The following is a 24,745-nucleotide window of genomic DNA, read 5'->3' on the forward strand; positions in this document are numbered from 1 at the left end:
CATTTCTGCACGCTGGCCAGTCGCGTACTAGGAATCATGATCCTGCCTCGGACCTCAAGCTTGGACCTTGGCAGGTTCCAAAGATCCCTACAGAACTCCAAATAGTTGGGGACCCTGCCTTAGTGGGTACGTGTGTATGTGTGTAGTAGTGGTGGTGCGATGGTCCATATTGGCCAGCAGTTGTGTACCCAAACAAAGAAGCTGTTGTGTATACCCAAGCAAAGAAGAAACACCTGGGCATGCAGGTGGAATGCCACTTTGTGACAGCTGTGTACATTGCCACCTGTGCTAAGCCTGATATCTTCGTCACAGGGTTTGCCAGCCCTTTCTGGTATACAGGGATCTGGCAGCTTTGCAAAATCCTTGGTCTGGAAATGTTCATAGCCACCCATGCCCTAAAAAAAAAAGGCCACGAGAAAAGCCAGGTTCTAACATTAGGTGGGTAAATGTTATTAATATTTCCACTGGGTTCAGCTAAATCTAGAGCGATCTTCTCAGCCTCTTATAGAGGTCCTTTGAAAGAATAACGTCTCACCTCCTCAGAGATTTGCTAGTCCTCTCGGTCTCCTAGGTTATATGACAGTGCCACTTAAGCGTCAGGCAGCTGGAGATAAAATTCCTGAAGTGACATGCTGAGTACCTAGCAATGCCCCTAAAAGGATCATAGCCTGAAGGCAGCTGTGCCAGGGATGCATGAGGCCACCCGTTTTGTGACAGTACAAGCATCGGGTATAAATTCCAGGCTGGACGGCTTGGTTCTATCGTATCCTTTTCTCTACTAACTCTTTGTCACTTGACAAAGTGCACTCACCACCACCACTACCCTCCCCCCCCCAGGCTGGAACAACCTTTTATTCCCATAAATGTTTAGAAAGAGCATCGATCCGTCAAGCCCCAAATGGAATTGGAGTTTATGAAACGTCAGGAATAATATTTGTGACGTTCATTCCAGGGTTGTTTCTTTCGCCCGTGCAGATGGTTGTCTTTTACTTGTCTCAATGCGGCAAGCTCCAGGACTGGCATGTTATCTGATTCAACGACGTAGAGTTAGAATCATAGAATCCTAGAGTTGGAAGGGGCCATACAGGCCATCTAGTCCAACCCCCTGCTCAACGCAGGATCAGCCCAAAGCATCCTAAAGTTCTTATAAACAGGCCGGTCAGACAGTCGGAAGAAGCCCTAGGATTCCACAAAATCCTGATTGAGAAAGCCTGGATTAGAAAGTCAGACTAAGATCTGGAATATCCAACCTGATCCAGCAAGTTTCTATGGCAGAGGGGTCATAAAACCTTGGTTTCCCAGATCTTTTTCTGCGCCATATCTTTCATAGCTTGGATTTGTGAAAATGCATTTCTGTCCCAGCTGTGATTTGGATGACCCTGGCTAGCCCAAGCATTTCAGATATTGGAAGCTAAGTGGGGTCAGGGCTGTCAATATGTGAATGGAAGACCACCAAGATATCACAGGGTGTCACGATCACCTTCCCGATTTCCTCGGGAGTGTTGACTTAGAGGTTCAATGGGTCTTAGAGCCCTTCACCCCTCCCTAACCCCCATGTTCATTTCATTTTTTTCTGTACCTTCCCTCCCCTCCCCTCCCCTCCTCCATCCCATGGTTTATGACCTGTAGACACTCTCTCCCCCGCTGCGAAGAGCTCTCTCTTATCCATGCGTGTCCTTGGTTCGCATAGTAGGGGGTTGGAAATTTACTGCCAGGGATGACAGAGAAAGCAGACTGGATGTCTCCTAGATTCACACCTTTTAGATAAAAAGCTTCCTCTATGGGAACTATTTATCCGGCTTAAACTATTCCGCCTATATATAGACCTGAGGGGGCCATCTGTGCTTGTCTCTGTCAATGTTCCTGTTCTTGCCATGCTTTGTCCTGCTTTATCTTATGGAGCCCTTCAATTAAGACTAATTTCTTTGCACCACACGTGTATAGAGCAGAGCAGTTCTCTACAAGGGGGTCTCTTCTGGTTAGCCAGGCCAGCCAACAACTACGGTTCATGACACAGGCGGGCAATGACAAACTACCTCTGCATGTCTTTTCCTTTGAAAACCTTATGGGGTTACCATAAGTCGACTCCAATTGTCATCTAGAGAGAGAGAGAGGTATGGCTCAGCACTTGCATTTAGGGTGAGTGTCAACTGTTTTTGAAAACTACATTAATCTTCAAGCACCGAAGATTAATACTTCTTAAAAATAAATCTCCTGCCTGATTAATTGGGACACCTGTTTTTAGTCAGTCAGGGGAAAAAACAGCCTTTCTTGTCCATTAATCTTACCAATCAATCAACTAAATGTCACAATCCTAAAATATACATGTATATATGTATCATCCATGTTGCCAGTAATGAGAATTCTCATCTGTTTGCTGCTTGTTCAGAAAGCTGCACCTTTTGAGTGGAGTCATCTTTTGCAAAGATATTGGGACAGCATCGTTCAATTGACCTGACTAGTCTGTTGAAATAGAGAAGAGAAAGAGTCCAGTAGCCCCTTAAAGACTAACAAAATTTGTGGTAGGGTATGAGTTTTCATCTGTTGCTACAACAAATTTGATTTGTTTTTGTGGCCCAACTGGGCTCTTTCTCTTTTCTACTCCTATAGAGATCTAAACTCGATCTAGTCCATCCTTTCTCCACTTTTCTTACCCTTGAGAAACCCCTGAAACATCCTTCAGGCTTTGAGAAACCCCAGAAGTGGTGTGATCTTGCAGAATATGGTCGTGAAGCAGAGCTGTGGACATGCTCACCTGGGACCCTTCCCCTTCCCCTTCCCCTTCCCACCCCCTCCAGGACCATTGTTGGCCATTCTAGGAGGGAGATTGACATGACCATATGTGGTCATATCCCGATAAACGTATACACACACACACACACACACACACACACACACACACACATATACTAGGGGCCAAGCCCGTTGCATTCAGGAATACAACAGGTGCTAGATTGGGAGTGGGGTGGAAGAACTCTACAGATGACATCTCCCTCCCCCCAGGACCTGGAAAGGCTGCAGGCAGTTGTTAGGGAACTCAGTGGCAGGAGCAGCTCTCATGCAGCAGGGATCTGCAGCCTCCGAGCCTCGGAAGGACGAAGGGGTGGTCAGGGGTGGGGGATGGACGGCAATTGGTTGGCTGCTGGACAGACAGGCAAGCTGGTTGGAGGAGGAGGCATTCAGGGGCGGGACAGCCACCCTGAGTGGGTGTTAAGCGTGGAGAATCACTTAAGCCATGAGACCAGGTTCCTCCTCCAAGCCCTTACCAGAAATATATTATGTGGAACAGATATATGAACTTAATTAACTCCCACCCTTTCAGGAAACCCTTCCAGGGCCATCAAGAAACCCCAGGGTGTCACAAATCCCTCGTTGAGAAAGCCGGATATAGTCTGTAGAAAGTTTTAGATGCATTTTCTAAGGGATTTTTTGCTGAACTCTGGCATATGTTGTTTTCCTGAGAGCTCTAGCAAAAGCAGGTATGATTTTTTCTTCCCCCGGAGGGGTTACCACTGCAACATATTAGATTTTTGAAAAGCTGATATTCACATAGATTGTTTGCACTCTTGGGGAGTTTTCCCTTAGCATTTCTATCGGGCCTCGGGAAGGATTATCGCTCTACCTCTACGTCTTATACATCCCGACAGTAATTCCGGGGAGCGGACCGTTATTATGCCGTTTTGGTGATGTAGAACTGAGAAAAGAGAGCGTCTTTCCCAAGTATTGGATTCTCTAGCTTCCTCCATAACTGCAGCCTGTTTTGAAGAAGCTACATTAGGTAGATGATACAGCTCGAGGCATTTTGTTTAAAGCTCTTTATCGCTACGATCTGTACTGAAGAAGGATAGCAACGACGCATCGAATGGAAGTCTGTAGAAAGGGAACCCAAATTCTACACCAAGGAAAGCTGGATTTTGCACTTCATCTTGATGATAGAATGAATATTGTACAAGTGTCATTGTTTGGCATAATTCTGCTTGTGCAAGGAAGTTCTACAAGGCCCCATCCTGAGGCACCAGGCAGAAGGGGGTCCACCAAGTATTTAGGGACTGGTGGGTCAGGGGGATTGGTCAAGGGGATTTATGGCATTTATTTTATTGTTGTAAACTGCTGAGAGATGGCTGGCCTGAGAGTGGTGGTTAATAAATCCGAATGAACGAACAAAGAAATAAATAATGGAGGAAAGGGGGTGTTTTGGTTAGGGTGTAGTGGTTAGGAGTGTGGACTTCTAATCTGGCAAGCCAGGTTCATTCCCTAACATGCTGGGCACACCATTGACAAAATTCTATTTCTTGCCCGACTCAGATGGATCAACCTGGGCAGGTGTGGGACTAGGCAGGGGGCTCATAGAGATGATAAAGATGGAAGAGCATTGTTTTGCAGGCTCTTTGGAACTTTGGAAGTTCTGTAACCAAAATGCACCTTTGTGGGGGCCGGGGACCACCAGTAAATTGGAATTAACTGAAGCAAAGAGCTCTTCGGAGGGCATAAATGGCGAGGCAGCCCCAGTTAAATGACATACGGGTTGATTTTTGTGGTTATAAGCTTATTTATTCTCCTTGTCATTTACGGAGCTGCAGAATTTGCTATGTAAGTTTGGGAAGCGACAGCGTTTCGTAACCGTTAATAGAGTTAGTTGTCGTGGCCTTTAATCCTTCCTTACTCTGTCAGATCTGTAATATATTATTACAAACAGTAATTGGAAGGAGCACCGTCCTACTTTTGCTCATATTTTTGAAAGGAGTTTTGTGATGACCCACATTCTGTTTGGCTTTCGGGAAATTCTATTTCGCGTGGTTGATCAGGACCACTAAGATAAAGGGCTGGGCAGACAACATTCTAGGATACCTGGTCATCTGAGGGGCCCATGAAGACAAGAAGTCATGTGGTGCGTCCCCCAATGATTACACTGAGTCTGTAAATTTCCTGCATTCTGCAGGGGAGTCAGAATCTTGGAGGCCCCTTCATGCTCTAAGATGCTATGATTCTGTCTAGTCTACATTAGCGTGGGAGTGAGACGTGGTACCCACTGAGGCTGTGGGAGAGGGAACTGGTGTCCAGAGCATGCGGCAGCCCTTGATTAAAAACAGACTCTTCTTCCCGATTTTCTCTGATTAAAAGGAACCCTTTGGAACCTGTCCTCCTACGAGCCCCTCAAAATGGTCATCATTAACCACGGTCTTCAAACGCTGACCAATGAAGTGATCATCCCGCATTCTGGTTGGGAGAGCGAGCCGAATGAAGACTCAAAGCCTCGAGACGCTGAGTGGACCACGGTCTTCAAGAACACGTCGGGATGTCTGAGGTGAGATTGGGGCGGGTGTTTGCGATGCCTTAGTCCAGGGGTAGTCAAACTGCGGCCCTCCAGATGTCCATGGACTACAATTCCCAGGAGCCCCCTGCCAGCGAATGCTGGCAGGGGGCTCCTGGGAATTGTAGTCCATGGACATCTGGAGGGCCGCAGTTTGACTACGCCTGGATTAGACTCTTCAGTCTCAAGGACCAGGAGATAGTATCCTAGGCAACGGGGTTAGGAGCCAGGCATGGCATTTCACACCTTGAGTTGAACACAGGAAGGAACCTGTTGCAGCTTCAAATGCAACACATTCCAGGGATTGTGGGGGCCGCTAGCAAGACAGTGATTCTAACCAGGGCGTCAGGCTCTGTTGCAAAAGCATGTCGTAAAAGTACAAGGCACATCAAGAGAATTGGCAAACATCAGTCACGTTTTTGACAATGGAAATGCGTCATCTTGAGGTACGGAATGACAGTATTTTTATAGCTACAAGGTAATAGACCAGGAAAACAGTAATTATGTCTTGCAGTGTTCTAAGGGGTTGAGAACATGCAAATATGGGTTTTTGTCCATAGCCATGAGATGTCTGTCTGTGGGCTGGCTTGTGATGTGTCTCGTGTGCCCCTTTTACATGAGTTTTTTTTCCTGGGCATATCTGCCCCAGCAACCATAGTGTGGAAAGAGTTTATCATACCTGCCTTGGGTCTCTTGATTATATATTTTCTGTGTTATGGTTTTTATCACACAGATTAATTGTGGGATCGGCTCCCCGGATTCTCCATTGGAAATATCCGATCAGCTTAAAAGGTGGCTATTAAAATTCGAACAGGGGCTTAGTCCTGATGAGATACTAATTGGGCAACTACCGAAGAGCAGGAAATACAGAAATGCTCCGGTGTCTTGTGTGGTGTATTTGTGTACACGTGTGGGCTGCTGTGCAAGGCATGAGCAAAACGTATCGACTGACCTCATTTTCAGGCACTCTCTTTTTGATCTTCTCTTTCTGACCAAGAGTAATCGAGCATCACTGCCTCGTGCTCCTCGAACCTGCATAGAGGCATCCTCTAATAATAGAGGCTTGTAAATGCTGACAGAGCTCCAGCAAATTTGTGATTGCTCATCCATGCCCGAAACAAATAGATGCTTATTTTTCCCACTCCTTCTCTAGCAGAGACGAATCTCTGAAAACTCAGCTCATGTGGGCAAATGATAATCATAGGTTCTGAGCGGTCCTGGAGTTCGGTTTTTAACAAGAAAAGCCAAGATGGGCTCTCATCAGAATCAACGGTGCACATCTTATTTGCCAGATTCAGGTGGCACCTTTACAAGCTTGAGTCCGGTGGCACCTTTCCAAAGCTTTGAGCCAGAATTAAATTTTTTGGGTCTTAAAAGGTTCCCCTGGGCTCAAACGTGTTCTGTTTTATTTGCCGTAAATTCGCGGAGTAGGCATGATTTATTCCTTGGACACGGTTGAAATTCCCCGACGGCATTAAAAATTGATTCAGGTGGGCAGCCAGGTTGGTCTGGAGCAGCCAAGCAAAGTTTTTTGAGTCCAGTGGCACCTTGAAGACCAAGCGAGTTTTGTCCAGGGTATAAACTTTCATGTGCATGGGGGTGGTCCAGAGGGGAGGGTAAACGAGGTCATGGAAAGATGGGTGAAGTCTGAACTGCAGTGGGTGCAAACGCAATTTGGGGGCCGTTGTGGGGAGCCTTTTTTCCTGCAGTGAAAGACAGAAGAGCGTGGAGTTTTTCATTTTAGAGAGAAGACAGTCAAAGTGCAGGATGGGACATGATACATTAATAAGATTACGCATGGAACAGGAAGAACACTTTTGCCCTCTCCTTGAAAATCAAATCACAGAAAGCCTAAACCATAGTTTGCAATCCTACCACAAACCACGGTTTAAGGCTATCATTTTTCTGCTAAGCGTGGTTTGCCAGGCATCACTCACCCGTTTCTCAGTGGGTGGACGTGATAATGTCTTGATTGAGCCATCCTGAAATCTTACATGAAACCCCCCTGCTGGGATTGTACTCCTTCAGAACATCATCAAGGCATGACTTCTTTGACAATTAAAAACAACGCACACACTAGTTAAAAACGACAACTCTGTGATCCCAAGTTAAAAACAACGGCACAAACCCCAAACTCCTGCATGTGGAATTTACTGTGTCGGGGAGAAGGGTGTCTCGCTTAGTCACCTTGCCAGCTTCCTCTTAAGGATCTTGCCGTTATTGCCTCTGCTTTGTCATCCTCCAGGAATGACTGCTGTAATATCCTAAAGATATTTTCGTATGATTCGTACTGCCAGAGGGATGTCCTCTATATAGCATCGTGTGGGTGCAAAAGTCACCTTTTCCTAAGTGTGCTTATTGTGCGGATAGCGAGTTGTGGGAAGGTGCTTTGCCAGGCTAAAGGGATCAGTTCCCCTGAGGAAAACCCTCTTTGGAGGGTGGGCTGCATAGCATCAGTCCCCCCTCCCCATATCCCGCCCTCTCCTGGCTTCACCCCCAGACTTTCCAGATATCTCCCAATATCTGGCAGCCCTAAAGACCTATCTTCTGTCAACTCCAGCACGGGGGACAGAAAGAAGTAGGGGATGTGTTCTACAGCAGGGGTAGTCAACCTGTGGTCCTCCAGATGTCCATGGACTACAATTCCCATGAGCCCCTGCCAGCAAATGCTGGCAGGGGCTCATGGGAATTGTAGTCCATGGACATCTGGAGGACCACAGGTTGACTACCCCTGGTCTACAGGTCAGCTGTAATTAAATCTTGCCTGCTGTGCTCTTGCCTTCGGTGAAACAGCAACAGGATCCTTGAGATTTAAGGCTGCTTGAAATGCCTCCAGGTGAGGTTAAGTCAAGAGAATGTGCGTAGCAGCAAAAGAACCAACATTCTGGGCTGCAAAGCTCATTTTCATTTTCAGGCCTGTTTGGTTTGGAAGGCTTTTGGCCAATAGTCTATACAAAGCAAAGGGTTCCCTCCCCCTTCCTTTCTTCCTTCCTTTTGCTGTTCTTTTTGCATTTTTCAGGCTTTGTGACGGGAGGGGGGCTAAAAGTTCGCACAGAGCTAATAAAGGAAACTGCCTTTGCTCTTGTCGTGGGCTGGAGTGCTCTTCAAGCTCTTTTTCCCTGATTAATTTGTATCTCCAGAATGGCGCGTTCAATTTCCACTCCTTGGGCTGGCGGTCTCTGGATTGCGCTTGCCGGTTCCCTAAGAATAGCTTTTGCAAATGCGGATGGTAATGAAGAGTGTTCTGAAAGGCCCCTTTTATTGAAATTATCGGCAGTCCCATATGAGATACGAGGCCATTAGAATGGGATCCCAGCGCCCTCGTTTTTCCCCCCTCTCCTCTTCCAAATGAGGGTATTAAACATGGCGGGGCTTAAAAGATTTATCAAAATGAACATTAGATTCCCCAACTGCAGCAGCCATTAAGTTGATCATTAATAGATTAGGTTTAATCTACATTGGGAGTTCTTCCATTAGCAGGTATCTCTGTTGCAGTGATCTAAGTGGAGGATTCCTTTGTGTTGCTCGAGAACTTTGATTATCTTTAATGAAGGAACCCTTTCTGAAGGAAGGAAGAGAATGGGGGAGACTCATTTTCCTTCAGCATAATTAATAGGGGTGCATTATGCCGGTGATAATTGCCTTCAGCCTCTTCAATCTGATGGGGGTATCTCCAATGAGAAACAGGGATTTATCTTCAGAAGGAAAAAAACAGCATCGGATAAAGGCACGTGAAGCCGTAGATCTTTCCAGAAGCCCTTGCTTTTGTTTGGGCGGGAGACCCCGAATGGTTCTGCTGGGCTTGTAAAATGGAGCTGTTATACTAAGCCCGTAGTTGAGGCTCAAGGAACACCAACAAATAAAACTGGCCTTTCGAAATCCCATTCATCAATCTGGGGCTGTTAAAATCTCTCTGCCCTCAGTTGTTGAAATTTTAATGGTTTATTCTAGATTATATTTTGGTATTTTAAATATTTTGTATCATATGGTTTGGTGTAACCTACCCTGAGTCTGAAGAGAAAGGGCGGATAACAATAATAATGAAGAAGAAGAGGAAGAGGAAGAGGAGGAGGAGAAATATATGACAATCCTGTGTCATCTCCTACAGAGCACTAGGAACTAGTGCCCTGAATATATCTTTAAGAAAAGTAGGTTATCTTACTACTGATACCATATTGTGTTCCTGTTTGTATGTGTATCTGAGATGTATTCTCTTATAGTCAGGGACTTAACTGGGAGTAGCAGGGAGGCCCATCCAACATACAGTGAGGTGTCATTACATGCAGGGACATCAGGGCATACACTCCAGTATTTGGGCAAAAACTCTATGGTAAATTTGGCTTCTACCTTTTTTTTAACTTGCTCATCCTCTATTTCTATCCTTAGCAAATTCATATAAGTTCGACCTAATCTTTGCACTTTGCATCTTGAAAGCCTATTTTTCTCCCCCACCCCCACTATTTCATTTGACTTTACAGTTCTGTTGAATTTGAATCAAGCCCTTCATAATGCAGACCCACGCAGCTGTCCTGAAACTATCACAACAGAGACGGTGGTATGACCAAAAGACCATCTTTTGTGGTATGCCGGAGTTTGCAAATGCGCACTAATGTTGGAGGCAAGAATTTGAGGTTATTATATCTGTGGGCGCCAACCATGGCTTGCTGCAATAAACAAACGAAACCATCCACTGTGCAGCGCTAAGTATCACCAAGATGGTAAACACCAGCTGAGAATAAATCCTGCAGCCGTCTGTTTCACTGACTTCCATTTTGCCTTCACCGATGCAGCAGCTGGAGCCAGAAAGTCGGCTGAACAGTGCTAACAGCGGATTCCAAAGCTTTTTCTCTAATTTGGAAAACAATATGCATTCTGCAGGGCTGTAACTCTAGCTGTGGCAAATTGGCTACCCTCCCAAACACTGGTTCAGCCACTCAAATAGGCTCAGGCAGACTTTTCTCGGGCTGGGGACAACCAATCTATTGGTGTTGAAAAAATGAGGCGCTCTCTGGGGGGTATAGGCAGACAAGCAGTCCCTCAGGTACACTGGTCAAAAAAGTCAAAACCAACACCTTGAACCAGATCTGGAATTCAACCGGTAACCAATGCAGCTTCCTCAGCACCGGCTGGATGTGGGCTCTCCAGGGGAAGGTATTCCTTTGAATTTTCTAGCCTTGCAATGCTTGGAGGAATGCGATCTCAAGAAGGGAAGCTGCACTTAATGCACTTAATTTTAATAAGCAGGGGACCAGGTAGAGAAAGGAGAGAATATTCCTATTTGCCTGTGTTTTATAAGTGCTTTTGAGCACTGCGGGGTCACAGAATACCTGTTACACAGTCGCAGCTCTGAGCATTTCAGTTGTTGTTGTTGTTTTGCAGTGTTCATGAAATTTACTCAACAAATCACCGAGAGTGGGCGGCACTTGTCAAATCCCTCATAACAATGTATGTTAACCAGCTATTACCATCTTCCTTCCGGAGCCATTCTTAGGCTCAGCTGGAATCTGAGGAACCTGAGGAATGGCCGTTTAGCTTACATTGCTCAACCCATCTGCTGTTTTTCACAGCATCCAATAAAGAAAGATCTTCCCTATCATCTACTCTCCGAGATCCTTTAACAGGAGACGTTGGGGATTGAACCTGCAGCCTTCTGCATGCAAAGCAGGTTGGCCATTCTGGGCCGGAGATGACGTCAAATACGAACTTAAGAAGAGCCCTGCTGGGTTGGGCCAGAGGTCCACCTAGTCCAGTCTCCTTCCACACATCAGCCAACCAGTGGAAGGTAAACAAACAGGTCACATAGGTTCAAGCCTTCCCCTAAAGTTAACTTCTTAGGACTGTGTTTCAAAGTTTAACTTCCTCTAGATATTCTAATGGCCTTTATTCCCATGGCTTGTAGCCCCTGGTGGACCAGTCCTTAATGAATCTGTCTTATCCTCTTTTTACAAGAACATAAGGAGAGCTCTGCTGGAGTACAGGAGCCTGACAATCTGGGTCCTATTAATTCTTCCAAAACGTTGAGCATGTGGGCACTAGGCTGACAAGTGAGGAGAAACAGACAGGCGCTAATAGAAGTTTTGTCACACGTTCCGACGCCTGTATTTTTCGCAGAACTGCTTCTGCTGAACCTGGGGTGTTTGCAGACATATCCCGTGATGTGCTTTGTTATTCTGTCACAGGATGAGAGCTGGTGCCCACCCCCTTCACTCCTTTGTTGCCATATCTACCTGGAGCTCAGCTTCTCCAGTTTAATTTTTGTGCCTGTCCTGGGCTCAGTCGGTAGCTTCTGCTGGAGATAATGAGAATTTTTTGCCCTTTGGCTTGAAAGATTTCAGTGTGTGTGTGTGTGTGGGGGGGGGGAGGCTTATTTATTGATATCCCAATGCCGCAACCCTTTGATACACTTCCTCATGTTGTGGTGACCCCCAACCATTAAATTATGCAGGTGTTCTTTCACAGAAATCAAACCGAAACTGACCAATGGCGTGAAGATCCATGGTTCATGATTGTATATAAATTGTTTTTCCCCCCAGGGTTTCTCAGTTCAGCTCTGCCTCTTTTCCCGCCATGTCGATCTTGCTCTTTTCCACTGCTCCAGACAGACGAACGCTCTATCTCGATCTACCTCGCAAGGCTATTGTGTAGATGGTGCCCCCCACCGGCCAAGCTGCTTGCCCTGCCGCGACTCCTGTGAAAGGGTCGTTTGACCCCCCCAAAGGGGGTCCCGACCCCCAGGTTGAGGACCACTGCTTTACAGTGTCCATCTTTCTGTGAAGCAGAAGATGAACGTCCAGAAAGCTGATATGGAAAATTGTCACCTGTTAATCATGATTAATGTCTAACAATTCTCCCAAGAAAAGCGCTTGGGAATTAGAGCCTTCAGGATGAATTACTGTGTGTGCTTTATCAGTCTTCCGATCCTTCCGGCATGATAATGGCATATGATAACAGTAGCACGTCCATGCGCTCACACATGCATACACACACTCTCTCCTCCTCTCCCCCTTCCCTCTCACATGAAGCCAAAGGAAAGCATAAAAGCTTTCATTCTGACAGAGTGTCTGTGTGAGAGGGATTATTATGAGTCTACAAAATTAGCTCATATGCTGAAGAGAAAGAAAAGGTGTCTGTGTGTGTGTGTGTAGGGGGGGGGGGGGAAGATACAGGGCCTGTTCAGGTTCTACCAGGAACAGAAAAACAAAACTTGGCTTTATTTGCCTGCTGCAGGAAAGCAGACTGGAGATGTAAGATGTTTGGAATGACAAGGAGCTTGTTTAAAGGGCTCTCAAAATGAGCAGATAAGCTTCACGACGGCGTCTCTGCAGCCTGCTTGACCCGGCCTGGACGTATTGACCTCTGGGGTAGATCATTTAGATCGAAACGTGTTAGGTCAAAAAAGAAAATTGTATGCATGGTGTACATGTTTGACTGATACGCGTGTGGCCTGTAGGGGAAAGAAATGTTCTTTTTAAAATGTTTTTAAAAATATTTTAATTATCCCAAGCTCTGTTTAGTGTATTTAATATATTTTTATATTTTTGTGTGCGTCAGCCTCTTTGGTCCTCACCTGTTTTTCAGGCTGGCTTTTTTGTTTTCCCTTCTTTTCTGTTGCTTTCCTGTTTGACAAGGCCTGTACCCCTCCGCTTGGGCGCATTTCCCTTAAAATCCACACACCTTGCTAATCCCTGTGCCAGTCAGAGGGCTGGGGAAGGATTTTGGTTAGAGTCTCTTGTCTCTTGAAGACATTCCCCTGGCAGATTTTGAGTGGGTGGGCAGAATCCCGTGTCGGTGCTTGGCTCTTGTGGCCATTTCTTGCATGCCCACTTTGGGGTCGAGGGGTGAATTCCTTCCAGGCCAGACTGGCCAGGTATTTGGGGAGGAGGCATCATCTGGACATGGAATTGGGGTCTCTGTGGGTGGGCAGGTAGCTGTGAATTTCCTGCATTCTGCCGTGAGTTGGACTAGATGAACCTGGAAGTCGTTTCCAACTCTGATTCTAAGAGGGTTTCCCCTAATTTTGGACTCCCACCCTTGACTTGTGTGCAATTCACAGCCTCTCAATCCTGATTTGGACTTCAGTAGCTGTTTTAGTCAGGGCACAATGCAGGAATGAAAAACAGAGGGTGACTTCCTTCTCCCCCCCCCCCCCCCCGAGTATAGAGGATCATTGAGCTGAGCTCTCGGGGAGGCATAACATGAAGTCCTTGCTGAAGCAGATTCTTAATTAGCTCCCCGAATCCTGTTTGCTGGGATCGCGGCATATGGCTGTCCTGAGGCTCCTTTCTTGAACAAGTGAGCTAAATTCCTGCCACTGTTGTAGGGTTTCAGTTCAGCCTGACAGCTCCCGATGTTGAGCTTGTAATGCCGCTAAATTATGCATCGCTTTCCACTGTGAAGCCATTGCCTGGTTGCATGCAACCCTTTTTTGTGCTTCACATCAAGTCTGGTGCAGAGTGAAAGGTCTACTTCGGCATATCGACTGCGGGTACTCCTGTGGAATGAATGTGTGTCCTGGGTAGGGATGCCTGGGTAGGACCTGGGGATCCCCCTGGAATTATTTCTCACCTCCAGACTAAAAAAATCAATTCCCTTGGAGAAAACGGCTGCTTTGGAGGGGCGACTCTATAGCGTTATACCCCACTGGACGTTATCCTCCCTGCCCCAAATCTCACATTCCTGGCTCCACCCCCCCCCAAAGCCTCCAGGTATTTCCTAACCCAAAGTTGGCAACCTTAGACCCATGCTTCCTGAGCAAGCATGTTAGGCTCTGTGTTCCAGGGTTGTGCTCCAAAGTGAACTTCAAATGACAAATTCTTTCCCTGCTGTTGTCACGTGAGCCACAGAAACCAAAATATCATCAACGAGGAATATTCTCGTGGGCAATAAGAAATGGATCTGAGATGAGTAGTCATGAAGTTCAGGCTGTTATTGAGGCACATCATTTTTACTGGTGTGAAATACCTAGACCAGGGGTAGTCAAACTGCGGCCCTCCAGATGTCCATGGACTACAATTCCCAGGAGCCCCCTGCCAGCATTTGCTGGCAGAGGGCTCCTGGGAATTGTAGTCCATGGACATCTGGAGGGCCACAGTTTGACTACCCCTGACCTAGACCACCACCTTCAATCCTTTGTTCTCCGGAATTTCCGGAAGAGAAGGGGAAATAGGGGGGCAGCTTTGACATTGATGCTCTAGGAATTTCTCCTCCTCTCTGTGGTCTCTTACCATAAAGCTTAGGGGAAATTCATGGGGAATCATCCATAAGTGATGTCATATCCTCCTGAAAGACCACCTTTGCCCCTGGCGAATCATACATGCCCCTAAACTATTGGACCAGATAGGTGGAAAAGATCGCCTGTCGACTAACTTCCCTTCTCATGAAGCTTGGCTCCGCTCCCAGTCCTTTCCTGGAGTCACGGCCCCCTCTGCTGTTGGCTGTCCCCCCTCGCCATCTCTCTGCATCGACGTTGCTCCATTCCAGAGTCCTGTTTCCGATCACAGACACCTCCTCTCCATCTCTCCATTATTAGCATTCCTGCTCCCTGCCTGTCCGAAATCAGCCTACTTTGCAATTCAGTGAGAAGTGAAATTCCTCGCCCTTTCCGGGCTAGACGTGAGGGCAGGGAGGGGGCGGGGAAGAGAGAGAGTTTCTTTAAATTGAAATCAGGTTACAGCACGGAAGGTGGCACTTAGCATTTGGGAGCTCTCAGCACATCACGGAAATATATCCGAAATGAAATCCGTTCCGTGGCTGATGATGTTCTTAATGTTTATGGGTCACCTTGGACAGCCATCAAGTCGGAAACTTTAATAAGAGAAGACTGCCAGCCAGAGCTCAGGACCAGAGCGTAAGCAGGCAGAGTGAGTAATAGAGCGGCATCAAGAATCCTCGTGGCAGCTTTTGAGGCCAGGCGAAATTCCGTGTTTCCCCATAATGAAAATAGGATCTCTCTTTTTGAAAAGGGACTTTCTGGCCTGCCCAAGCATTTGAATTACCTATAAATGTTGCCCACTGGAGGGAAGAGGATTTGGAGGTGTATAACGAGAAATGCTGGCACCAAGCAGAACTGGCCAAATTGTCTAAAACCTCTCCTTGAACACGGAGGGATTTCTGGCCTTTGAATAGGCTTTGAATACCGATCAAGGGCCAGTGCCCACGAGAAGGGTAGGGACGGGAATGCACCATGATATGTATTCAATATTCTATAGAGGCTTTCTCGACTAGGGTTTTTGCATGCCGCCCTCAAAATTTGGGTCCTGCATTAATGCAGACTTTTGTGAAGTATGCACTCCTGCTTGCTATGTTGATCCTGTTACAGTCAGGCCTGACTGTTGCAGTCTGTGCTACGCTAGACTGCTCTTGAAGACCATTTGGAAGGATCAGCTAGTCCACACCTGGTTGCAGTGTGAGAGGTGCAGCTGGAGGCAGGGCTGTCCATGGGAGAGAGCTCTGAAACACTAAACTTCTGAATCCCAGAGCTAGGATGCGGCATCAGCAGAAGTCCTTGGCCTCTTTGCCCTGTTGTTGGCCCTTCAGAAGAACTGATTGGCCTCTGTGTGAGACAGGATGCTGGACTAGATGGACCACTGCTCTGATCCAGCAGGGCTCTTCTTATATTCTTAGGAAGGCCTCGGCCTCTCTGCCCTGCTGCTGGCCCTCCAGAGGAACTAGGTGGCCACTATGAAATATGGGATGCTGGACTAGATGGACCACTGCTCTGATCGAGCAGGACTCTTCTTATATTCTTATGAAGGCCTCAGCCTCCATGCCCTGGAGGAACTGGTTGGCTACTGTGTGAGACAGGATGCTGGGCTAGATGGACCCCTGGTCTGATCCAGCAGAGCTTTTTTGATGTTCTTATGAAGGCCTCAGCTTCTCTGCCCTTTTGTTAGCTGTCCAGAGGAATCTAGGGATTCTGGGGGAGAAATCCTAAAATATTCCCATTTTTTTCACTGGGCATGTGGTCGATCCAAGTTACTGTTTGTTAACTGCTTTGAAGGGCTGGAAAAGTGCTTGACAAACATTTCAAATAAATGAATACTTGGGCCTTTTAAAGTAGAATCTGTGTTAGGATTATCTGAGTTTCTTTGTTTAGGACTACAGATTAGATCCTGCAGCTGGCTCCTCTAATGGCACCAGCTCTGCCTTGCACAAACAGTCTTCCTTTGATCCAGGGGATTCAACTCAAATATCTTCTCCATTTTTATTTCTTAAATAAAATGAATTGAATTGTTAATTAATTGTGGGGGGAGCATAGAAATGAGGTGATTTGCAGTCAGATTTTCTCTCGGTGCAGTGATCAGAATTTTTGGTGGCCCTTTTATTAAAAGTGTAAAGAAACACTCTTGGGAAATGCTTTGTCCATCTCCACTGGGGTGATGTCTGGTATGGTCTTCACCATCCTGTAAGCAGTTTTGGCTATTAGCCTCTTCCCCTTCCCTGTTGAGTACATCAGAGGGCCTTGAGTCCTTACTTTCAATCAAGAACGGATCCCAAACATTTCTTCCGTGTCTGCTCTTCCCCTCCCTTCCCCCAATGCTAACAGATCACATCCCCACTTCTGATGGGTTTCTACAGCGATGGGAATTTACTTTCCTTTAACATTTACTCAAGGGTCCTGCGTGTTGTTTTCCTAAGGAAAGCAGGTATTTCAAATGCCATACAAATCCTCTTTGCATTATTCCCTGTTTGCAGATTGGCAAGACGGATGGGACGTGAGGATAGAATCGAAGTTGTTCTTTTATCTTTTGAAATTTGCCTCTTTGGGACATGAAGGGGAAGGAGTCTGTATAGATGGGAGCTTGTAGTGGTGGTGGAGGGGGGCGGTTTGCACTGAATCTTAGTAACATATTCCATAGGGTTATTGTTGTCTTTAGTTCCTGTCTGAGAAAACAACTCGATGGGCTATCCGTTTATGGGACTCTCTGCCACAAGATGTAGCCATAATTGTGAACTACTGGGATAAATGTAATTTTTACCTTGTTTTGCAATATATTTCTTGGGCACAGTGTGTCCTGTATTTATTTCCCAACACTGGGCAGAGCCCACATCCTGGGCAGAATAGAATTGCAGATCTTCAAAGGGGCAATGGGTGATGCAAGACCTACACGGCTCCGGACTGCTGCTGCTGAGTGGGGCCTCCTGTGTTAATGAGTGGCTGCTCATGTGCGGAGCTTGGTGGGAACACTGCTTGGGAGGTCTACTGCCCTAATCACACTTCTATAACTGGGAAAAACACTGCTATATTAACAAGTATCCCAATAGTAAGGCCAGATGAAACTGCCTGGGGAGGGAATTCCATAACTTCGGTGCCACAACCAAGAAGGCCCTTCCTTGGGCTGCAGTTTGTCTAACCTTTGGGTCACCCATAGCAGGGTCCTTGAAAATGACTATAATGGTTGGATAGGTTCATAATGGGAGTATGTACATTTAAAGGTATGCAGTGCTTTGAATGGGCTCAGAAGCAGACTGGAAGCCAGTGGAGATGGAAGGAGGGAGGTGATTGCTAATGACCCACTCTGCATAGCATTACATGGGACAGGGTGCTGAAATCAGCCAGTGTGGTGTAGTGGTTAGGGACGGTGGCTTCTAATCTGGTGACCCGAGTTTGATTCCCTGCTCTTCCATATCCAGCCAGCTGGGTTACCTTGGACTAGTCACAGTCCTGGTAGAGCTGTTCCCACAGAGCAGGCTCTCTCAGCCTCCCCTACCTCACAGGGTGTCTGTTGGGGGGAAAAGAAGGGAAGGCGATTGGAAACCACCTTTGAGACTCTTCTAGGCAATGATTAGTGTGGTATAAAAACCAATTCTTCTTCTTCTCCTTCTTCCCTACTCCAGAGAGCATGTCATGAAACAGGGTGCTGAAGTAGACGGACCATTAATATCATCCACCACCATTCTTATATTCTCAGCCCCACTTGCTGCAATTATCCTCTGCCAATTAACTCAGGCTGCAAACTTTAATTGGTAGAGCAGCCGACCAAAACATTAATTAATTAATTGGTCTAGGCTAGTTTCTGTGAGTGGGGCTGAGAGTTAAGGGCATAATTATCTAACTTTTGAGCAAGGCTGCCTTACTCCAATATAATGCAGGCGGCCTCATTTGCACACTATGCAGATTATGCACTAATTATGCAAATTGGCCCTCTTTGCGCCATCTGCCAGTTACTTTGGGCCCACTTCGGGATACTACCACAAAAAGCTGGCCGTGGATCAAAGGAGGCATCTTTTTTAGCTGACCAAACACATCAGTCACTGCTGCGGCTTCTCTCATTGGCTAACATAAGGGAAGGTAGAGAAAGCTTATTTCTCACTAAGAAGACTAGGGAAATCACCGCCTGCATGTTTTATCTCACATACCTGGAACTACAAGCACCACAGTCCTCTTTTAAAATAAAAGGAAAACTGGCCAAACAAATGGCATAAATGAGCACCAAGGTGCCATGCTCTAATTCTGAAGGAAAAACTGGACTCTAGACCAGGCGTGACCAGACTGTGGCTCTCTAGACGTCAATGGACTACAATTCCCATGAGCCCCTGCTGCCATGCACCTGCTGGCACCTCTCCTAGTGCTTACCAAGTGTCTATAGAAAGTGGGTAGGCCCGGCTGGGGCTTTTTCCCAACAAGGGTTCTGATTGGCTATCTTCTGCCACCACAGCACAAGGACCCTTGTCGTGTGACTGAAAGTAAGCCATGGCAGCCATTTTGTGGGTGGCTTCACCCTCTCTGGCGGCCATTTTGTGGCCGTTCCCAGAACCCTGTGTCAAGGGTGCATGCTGGCTCGAAACGGTTGGGACTCCTGGTATATAATAAACACAATAGATGTTTTCTTTACATTCTAGTACATCTCGAACAGGTAGCATCTCCTTGTTTCCCACACAAGCATTTCTTTGTCTCAAAGAGCTGTACATTTTATCAATTCGCTTCATTCATCCCAAAGCCAGTTACATCGTTCTCCTCTCCTCCATCTTATCCTCACAGGGTTGCTGTCAAGTTGGGCTAAGAGCGTGTGACTAGACCAGGGGCACCCAACAAGCTTCCATAGCACACCTGGGGATTTGAACCCGGATCTGGGTCCAACACTCTAACATTTTTGACCATGGGGGAACCCCTGGCATATTATTCAGCCTTTTAGGAACCCCACAAGTGGTGATATGCCCCTTCTGAGAAGTGGGTGCAGAAGTCAGATGCGGGAGCCAGCCAATTGATCCTTTGCCATTTCCATTGTGGAGAAAGAGACTAGGCCTGTGTAGAGCAACAGCAGAAGTGGGCTCCAGTGATGACCAGTGATGTCAGCAGCCATCCAAAACTTCTGGGAAAAGCTGTGTAATCTCTGGGGTGCTTTCACAGAGCCCTACGGTTCCCCGGAACCCTGGTTGGGAATCCCTGCTCTTCACTCCTACACCATCCTGTCTCTCAAAGAAGGTTTCAGATAAAAGCATCCATTCCTTCTAGTGGATGAAAATCAGTAAGAGATGCAAGGAATGTTGTTGCAGAGTTTTGCTAGGATTCCTGTCCCGTCCCCCCCCCCACCATCCCATCAGCACCGAAGCACTAAGAGGAGAAAATTGCAGGAGAGCACCCTCTTCAGATTCCTTGAGCATGAATATCATGCCAAACCAGGTATTATTAGAAGCGTGGTGGCCAAAATGAGGCACTTAAAATTCTATGCCGAATAGGTGAGGGAAAATTGGGGGTGGGTGGGTGGAACTGTGCTTGGGAAGTAATCTGATAATTTCTTCATTAAAATTCTGTCAGTTTCCCCTTAAATGAAGGGCGCTTCAGAATGAAAGAGAATTAAAATGTTATAATAGAAGCTTTAAAAAAAAAATTAGATGCCACTCCGGGTTATTCTTCCCTGTTGCATTTGTGCATCACCTCTCAAGATTTAACTAAAATGCCCCATTTTCTTAAAAGGTAGACCTCCCAGGCATTATGATTAAAGCAATTGCTTCCAGAAATCAAGAGTTTGGCTTCCTTGATTTAATAGGGCTGATTTTTGTTTTGTTTTTAAATGATTATTTAGCCCGTCTCCCAATTTTAGCATAGTACCTTTCCGTTGGCCTCCTGTTAGCGACAATTAGCAGAAATTGTGTACAGGCAAGAGAAGTGGTTTTCACAGCCAGTCCATTAATCAGCAGTTTATGTACCATTATATCATTGAGAGTCCATCTGCTTTGATCTCTATCAACAATTTGACAGAAGAATTTAGCATTCTTGTTGGCCCTCTGAACCTTCACCTGCCCATCTCCTGTGAGTGATGTTTTCAAAGCAAAGGCAAGCTGCCAATCAGGGCAGGGAACCTATGGGGTGCATGGGGAACCCACCATGTGTATGCTGTGGCAAACCGCGGTTTGAGTAAATCGTCTGCAGGACAAAGCTTGTTTTCCCAAACTTGTCATGGTTGAACCCAGCCGTGGCTTTGCAAACCAGTCTAGAGGTTCGTTTTAGGCACAGCGCCGTGGTTTAATCAATTTAACCATGGTTGGAGTGATGGTCTGAACACAGGCCGCTCTGCTAATCGTAGTTCAGGAACTCAAGTTGTGGTTTGGAGCTGGGTTATTGACCTCAGTTGGTCTTAATCAGGGGTGGCCAATCTGTGGTTTTTCAGATGCTTGGCATGCAGAAGGTCCCAGGTTCAATCCCCGGCATCTCCAGGTAGTTGGTGATGTGATGACCCTGGAAAGCTGCCATCAATCTGAATAAACAAAACTAGTGATGCCAGATGCCAGAAATCCTGCCTCCCAAATCAGCTGCTTTTGCAGTGATCCTCACCTGCATACTCATGATAGAGTATAAGGTCATATAATAGCTAAACATAGTTACTGTAAGAAAGAGAAGCGCCACAAGCTAAGTTTAGCTATTGTATTCCTTAATAAGTTGAAGTTGGTCCTTAAATATAAAAACCATCCCTTGAAAAAGCTGTAAGGCGAAACGTCAGGACTTGTGTGAAATAAGAATAAAAGAGTTACTGAAGATAAGTCCAATCTGGATATTTTATTGCCATATTGGTTTCCCAGTGCGTCTGTGTTTTTCTATATTTGCTTCTTCACTGGGACCCACCCCTCCCAGTTCATTATTTCTGAATCAGTATTAGACAACTTAGTGTGTCCACTGCTTTTTCCCATCCTGGGGCAGGAAAAAAAGAGATCACAGGACCATAAGAGTTGGAAGGGACCTCCAGGGTCATCAAGTCCAACCCCCCTGCAGAATGCAGGAAATTCACACCTACCTGTTCATCCACAGTGGCCCCAAGTCCATGTCCAGATCATCCCCCCCCCCCAAAAAAAAGAAGAAAACAACAGAATCTCCAGCCAATCTGGCCTGGAAGAAATTTTCCTTCTGATCTCAAAATAGCAATCAGCATTTCCCTGGGCATTCAAGAAAGCTCAGACACAGTCCCTTCACAATCCGCCTAAGATTTGTACTCATCCATTCCCTGCGGCCATCCCAGCGGTTATAAAAGCAGCTCGGGAAGTGGCCACTTTCATCAGCAACATGGTAGGAAAAGGGCTAAGTAAGATTTCCCTTCTTCGGAGACATCGTTCACATGTGAACTCCACGGCTGCTTTGGCAGCATCATCATAGAACTGCATATAGACTGAGCATGTGGCCACTTCCTCATTCCCCCATTTGAGAGACGGCGGGTGAGGCGGAGAGGCTGGTGTTTACCTAAGGCCACCCAAGGGATCCATAGACTGGCTGAGATTGGAAGGGAGGAGGGAGGGAGGGAAGGGGGGCACAGTCTGTAGCTCCCTCCCTCGGTTGCTCTGCTTCTCCCATTCCCCCACCTGAAAGCCGTGAAAGGATTGGGCCCTGCTTGTGGGCCTATGATTTACTGCACAAGGTGCGTTGATACTTCTGAGGAGTCCCTCAGCTATGCTTTGCTTCTAGCCATCCAATTAACCCGGCCATAATGGATGTGGGAGAGTCGCCAGGGATGGGGGCGGAAGAATGATTGATAAACGCTTTCCAAGACAGGCAGCCTGAGGAAGAGCGGTGTTTCCTCAAAGAATGAGGCCAGTCGCAGTTCTTCAGTGCATTCAGGCTGCAAACGAAGTAGGAAAAAGAGCAGGTTTTTATACCCCTCTTTTTTCTATGTTAAGGCCTCCCAAATTGGGTTACAATCACCTTCCCTGCGTACATCTTATGAGGCGGGTGGGGCTGACAGGAGAGAACTGTGACTAGATGACGGTCACCCAGTAGGCCTCATGTGTCTCCAAGCGATTTACAATCGCCTTCCCTTCCTTTCCCCACAACCGGCTGAGGGAATTCGGGGAGAACTGTGACTGGCCCAAGGTCACTCCGTAGGCTCCACATGTCTCAAAGTGATTTACAATCGCCTTCCCTTCCTTTCCCCACAACAGGTGCCTTGTGAGGGGGAGGGAGATGAGGGAGTTCAGAGAGAACTGTGACTGGCCCCAGGTCACTCAATAGGCCTCATGTGTCTCAAAGCGATTTAAAGTCGCCTTCCTTTCCTTCCCCCACAACAGGCAGAGTGGAGGGGCTGAGTGAGTTCGGGGAGAACTGGGACTGGCCCAAGGTCACTCCATAGGCTCCATGTGTCTCAAAGTGATTTACAATCGCCTTCCCTTCCTTTCCTCACAACAGCTGTCTTGTGAGGGAAGGGGGCTGAGGGAATTTGGAGAGAACTGTGACTGGCCCAAGGTCACTCAATAGACCTCATGTGCCTCAAAGCAATTTACAATGGCCTTCCCTTCCTTTCCCCACAACAGGTGCCTTTTGTGTGGGGGAGGGGGCTGAGAGAGTTCAGAGAGAACTGTGACTGGCCTGAGCTCACCCAGCGTCCTTCATTTGGAAGTGGGGTGGAGAGTCAAACCCAGTTCTCCGGGTCAGAATCCCCTGCTCTTAATCTTTACACCAAGCTGGCCCTCTCAAACGAGGGTCAGCCATCTCGTTGAAGGCCAGCCATTTTGATTCACATGCCTGCCCTATGCATATGGAGAATGGGCGGGAAGGGGCTTTGCTGGAGCAGTCCAATTTGAATGAGACATTGGGCACAAATAATGTCACATAACGAGGTTCTTTGTGCTCACTGGGAAGGGTTCATGTCCCCCTTCTGAGCATTAAAGCTGTTTTGTAGACAACTGGGAGTCCAATTCAATCATGTCTGATTGGGGTCACCACTTTAGGATGGAGCCATGCCTCCTTAAACTGCCCAACTCTAATAATGCCCCTGTCTCTATATTGGCAGAGGAAAGGGAGTTCAATTTTACAAGGAGCATCCATATTTAGAAGGCATGTGAACTGCTGGATGCTGATTTAATTTTTCTGGGCTTGCTTCAGCGCCTCTCCTGGGGTGCAGTTTGGCAGTCACAGATCTGGATTGACAGCTAGCTGGGCCTTCCAGGAACGTCTCAGTTAAACAGCAAAGAAAGATAAAGCAGAAATGTAAAGCTGCGCTACAGGGTCATGTCTCCCCCCCCCCCCCTTTGCAGATTGCAAAGAGGGTCCCACATCTGTCTGAGGTGTTTGGCACAGAAGCTAGAGAGGAGCTCGACCTTCCCTCTCCAATTGCGGCTGAAATTGGCCTTCTTTGTTTTCTCTTGCAGATTGCACAAGCTTGCGTGTCCGGTTTGGTCTTTCTCTGCACGATTTGCTAGATTTTTACGTGTGGTTTTGTACAATTCCGTGTGCCACCCACATTTATACTGCATTCAGAATAAGGGTCATTTCCCCCCTTCATCTTCGCTTTGCCAGGCTTATCCCCCCCCCCACACACACACACACAAATCTCATATTTTCCTGCTACAGAGTGAAATCTGAAGAAGTTAAAAAGGCAAACATAGTTTTTTCACCAATGTGAAGGACTAAGTAGAGCTCAAAAGCTGTCCTGGTGTCGCTACTCGAGGTGGGCGGGTGCTTTCCAAACCAAACAAATCCCAACAAGGATATGGCTTCTAAGAAAAAAGGCACACGACCCTTGGCCTGCCAGCCATTTCTTCCTGTCTACATCAGATAGCATTGCAGAAATGCAGATGGCACGTAGGAGTTAAGTTTGGGAAAGTAAGGCGGCAGGCAGGCGTGCTTGCAGCACACTGAGTAGAATCAGGAGTTCTGCATCTCCAAGAACCAGCTGGTTTATTTTTTCATCTTCTCCCTTGACTGGGTCCCTCACTTCACATCGCACTCTTCCATTATCTCCGATATTAGTATGGAGAGGGATGAGGTTTTTCTGCCGTCATGTTAGTATCATAGTTTTAATGTGGGTTTTAATGGGTTTTAATGAGGTTGAGATTATGGTTACCCGCCTCGAGCCTATAGGGAGAGACGGGAAATAAATCGAACAACAACAACAACAACAACAATAACAATAAAAATAATAATAAATGTCAGTCCATTCTCAAGCCGTGTCGGGATTCAAAGAAATCCCAAACCAGCAGTGGTATGATGTCTTTTTTGTCATTCCAACC

General features: G+C 46.8%; 1 protein-coding gene across 10 annotated transcripts in view; it reads left to right on the plus strand.

Annotated features, from left to right (window-relative positions):
• Window positions 1-24,745, plus strand: part of ARVCF (ARVCF delta catenin family member) — a 377,274-nt gene that overhangs the window by 295,928 nt on the left and 56,601 nt on the right. For all 10 annotated transcript variants that reach the window (XM_077308988.1, XM_077308989.1, XM_077308986.1 and 7 more), the window contains one exon: window positions 5,122-5,305. In XM_077308988.1, the coding sequence (XP_077165103.1) occupies window positions 5,122-5,305 (184 nt within the window). The remainder of the gene's footprint in view (window positions 1-5,121; window positions 5,306-24,745) is intronic.

This window comes from Paroedura picta, chromosome 13, assembly GCF_049243985.1.
Source record: "Paroedura picta isolate Pp20150507F chromosome 13, Ppicta_v3.0, whole genome shotgun sequence".
NCBI lineage: Eukaryota > Metazoa > Chordata > Lepidosauria > Squamata > Gekkonidae > Paroedura > Paroedura picta.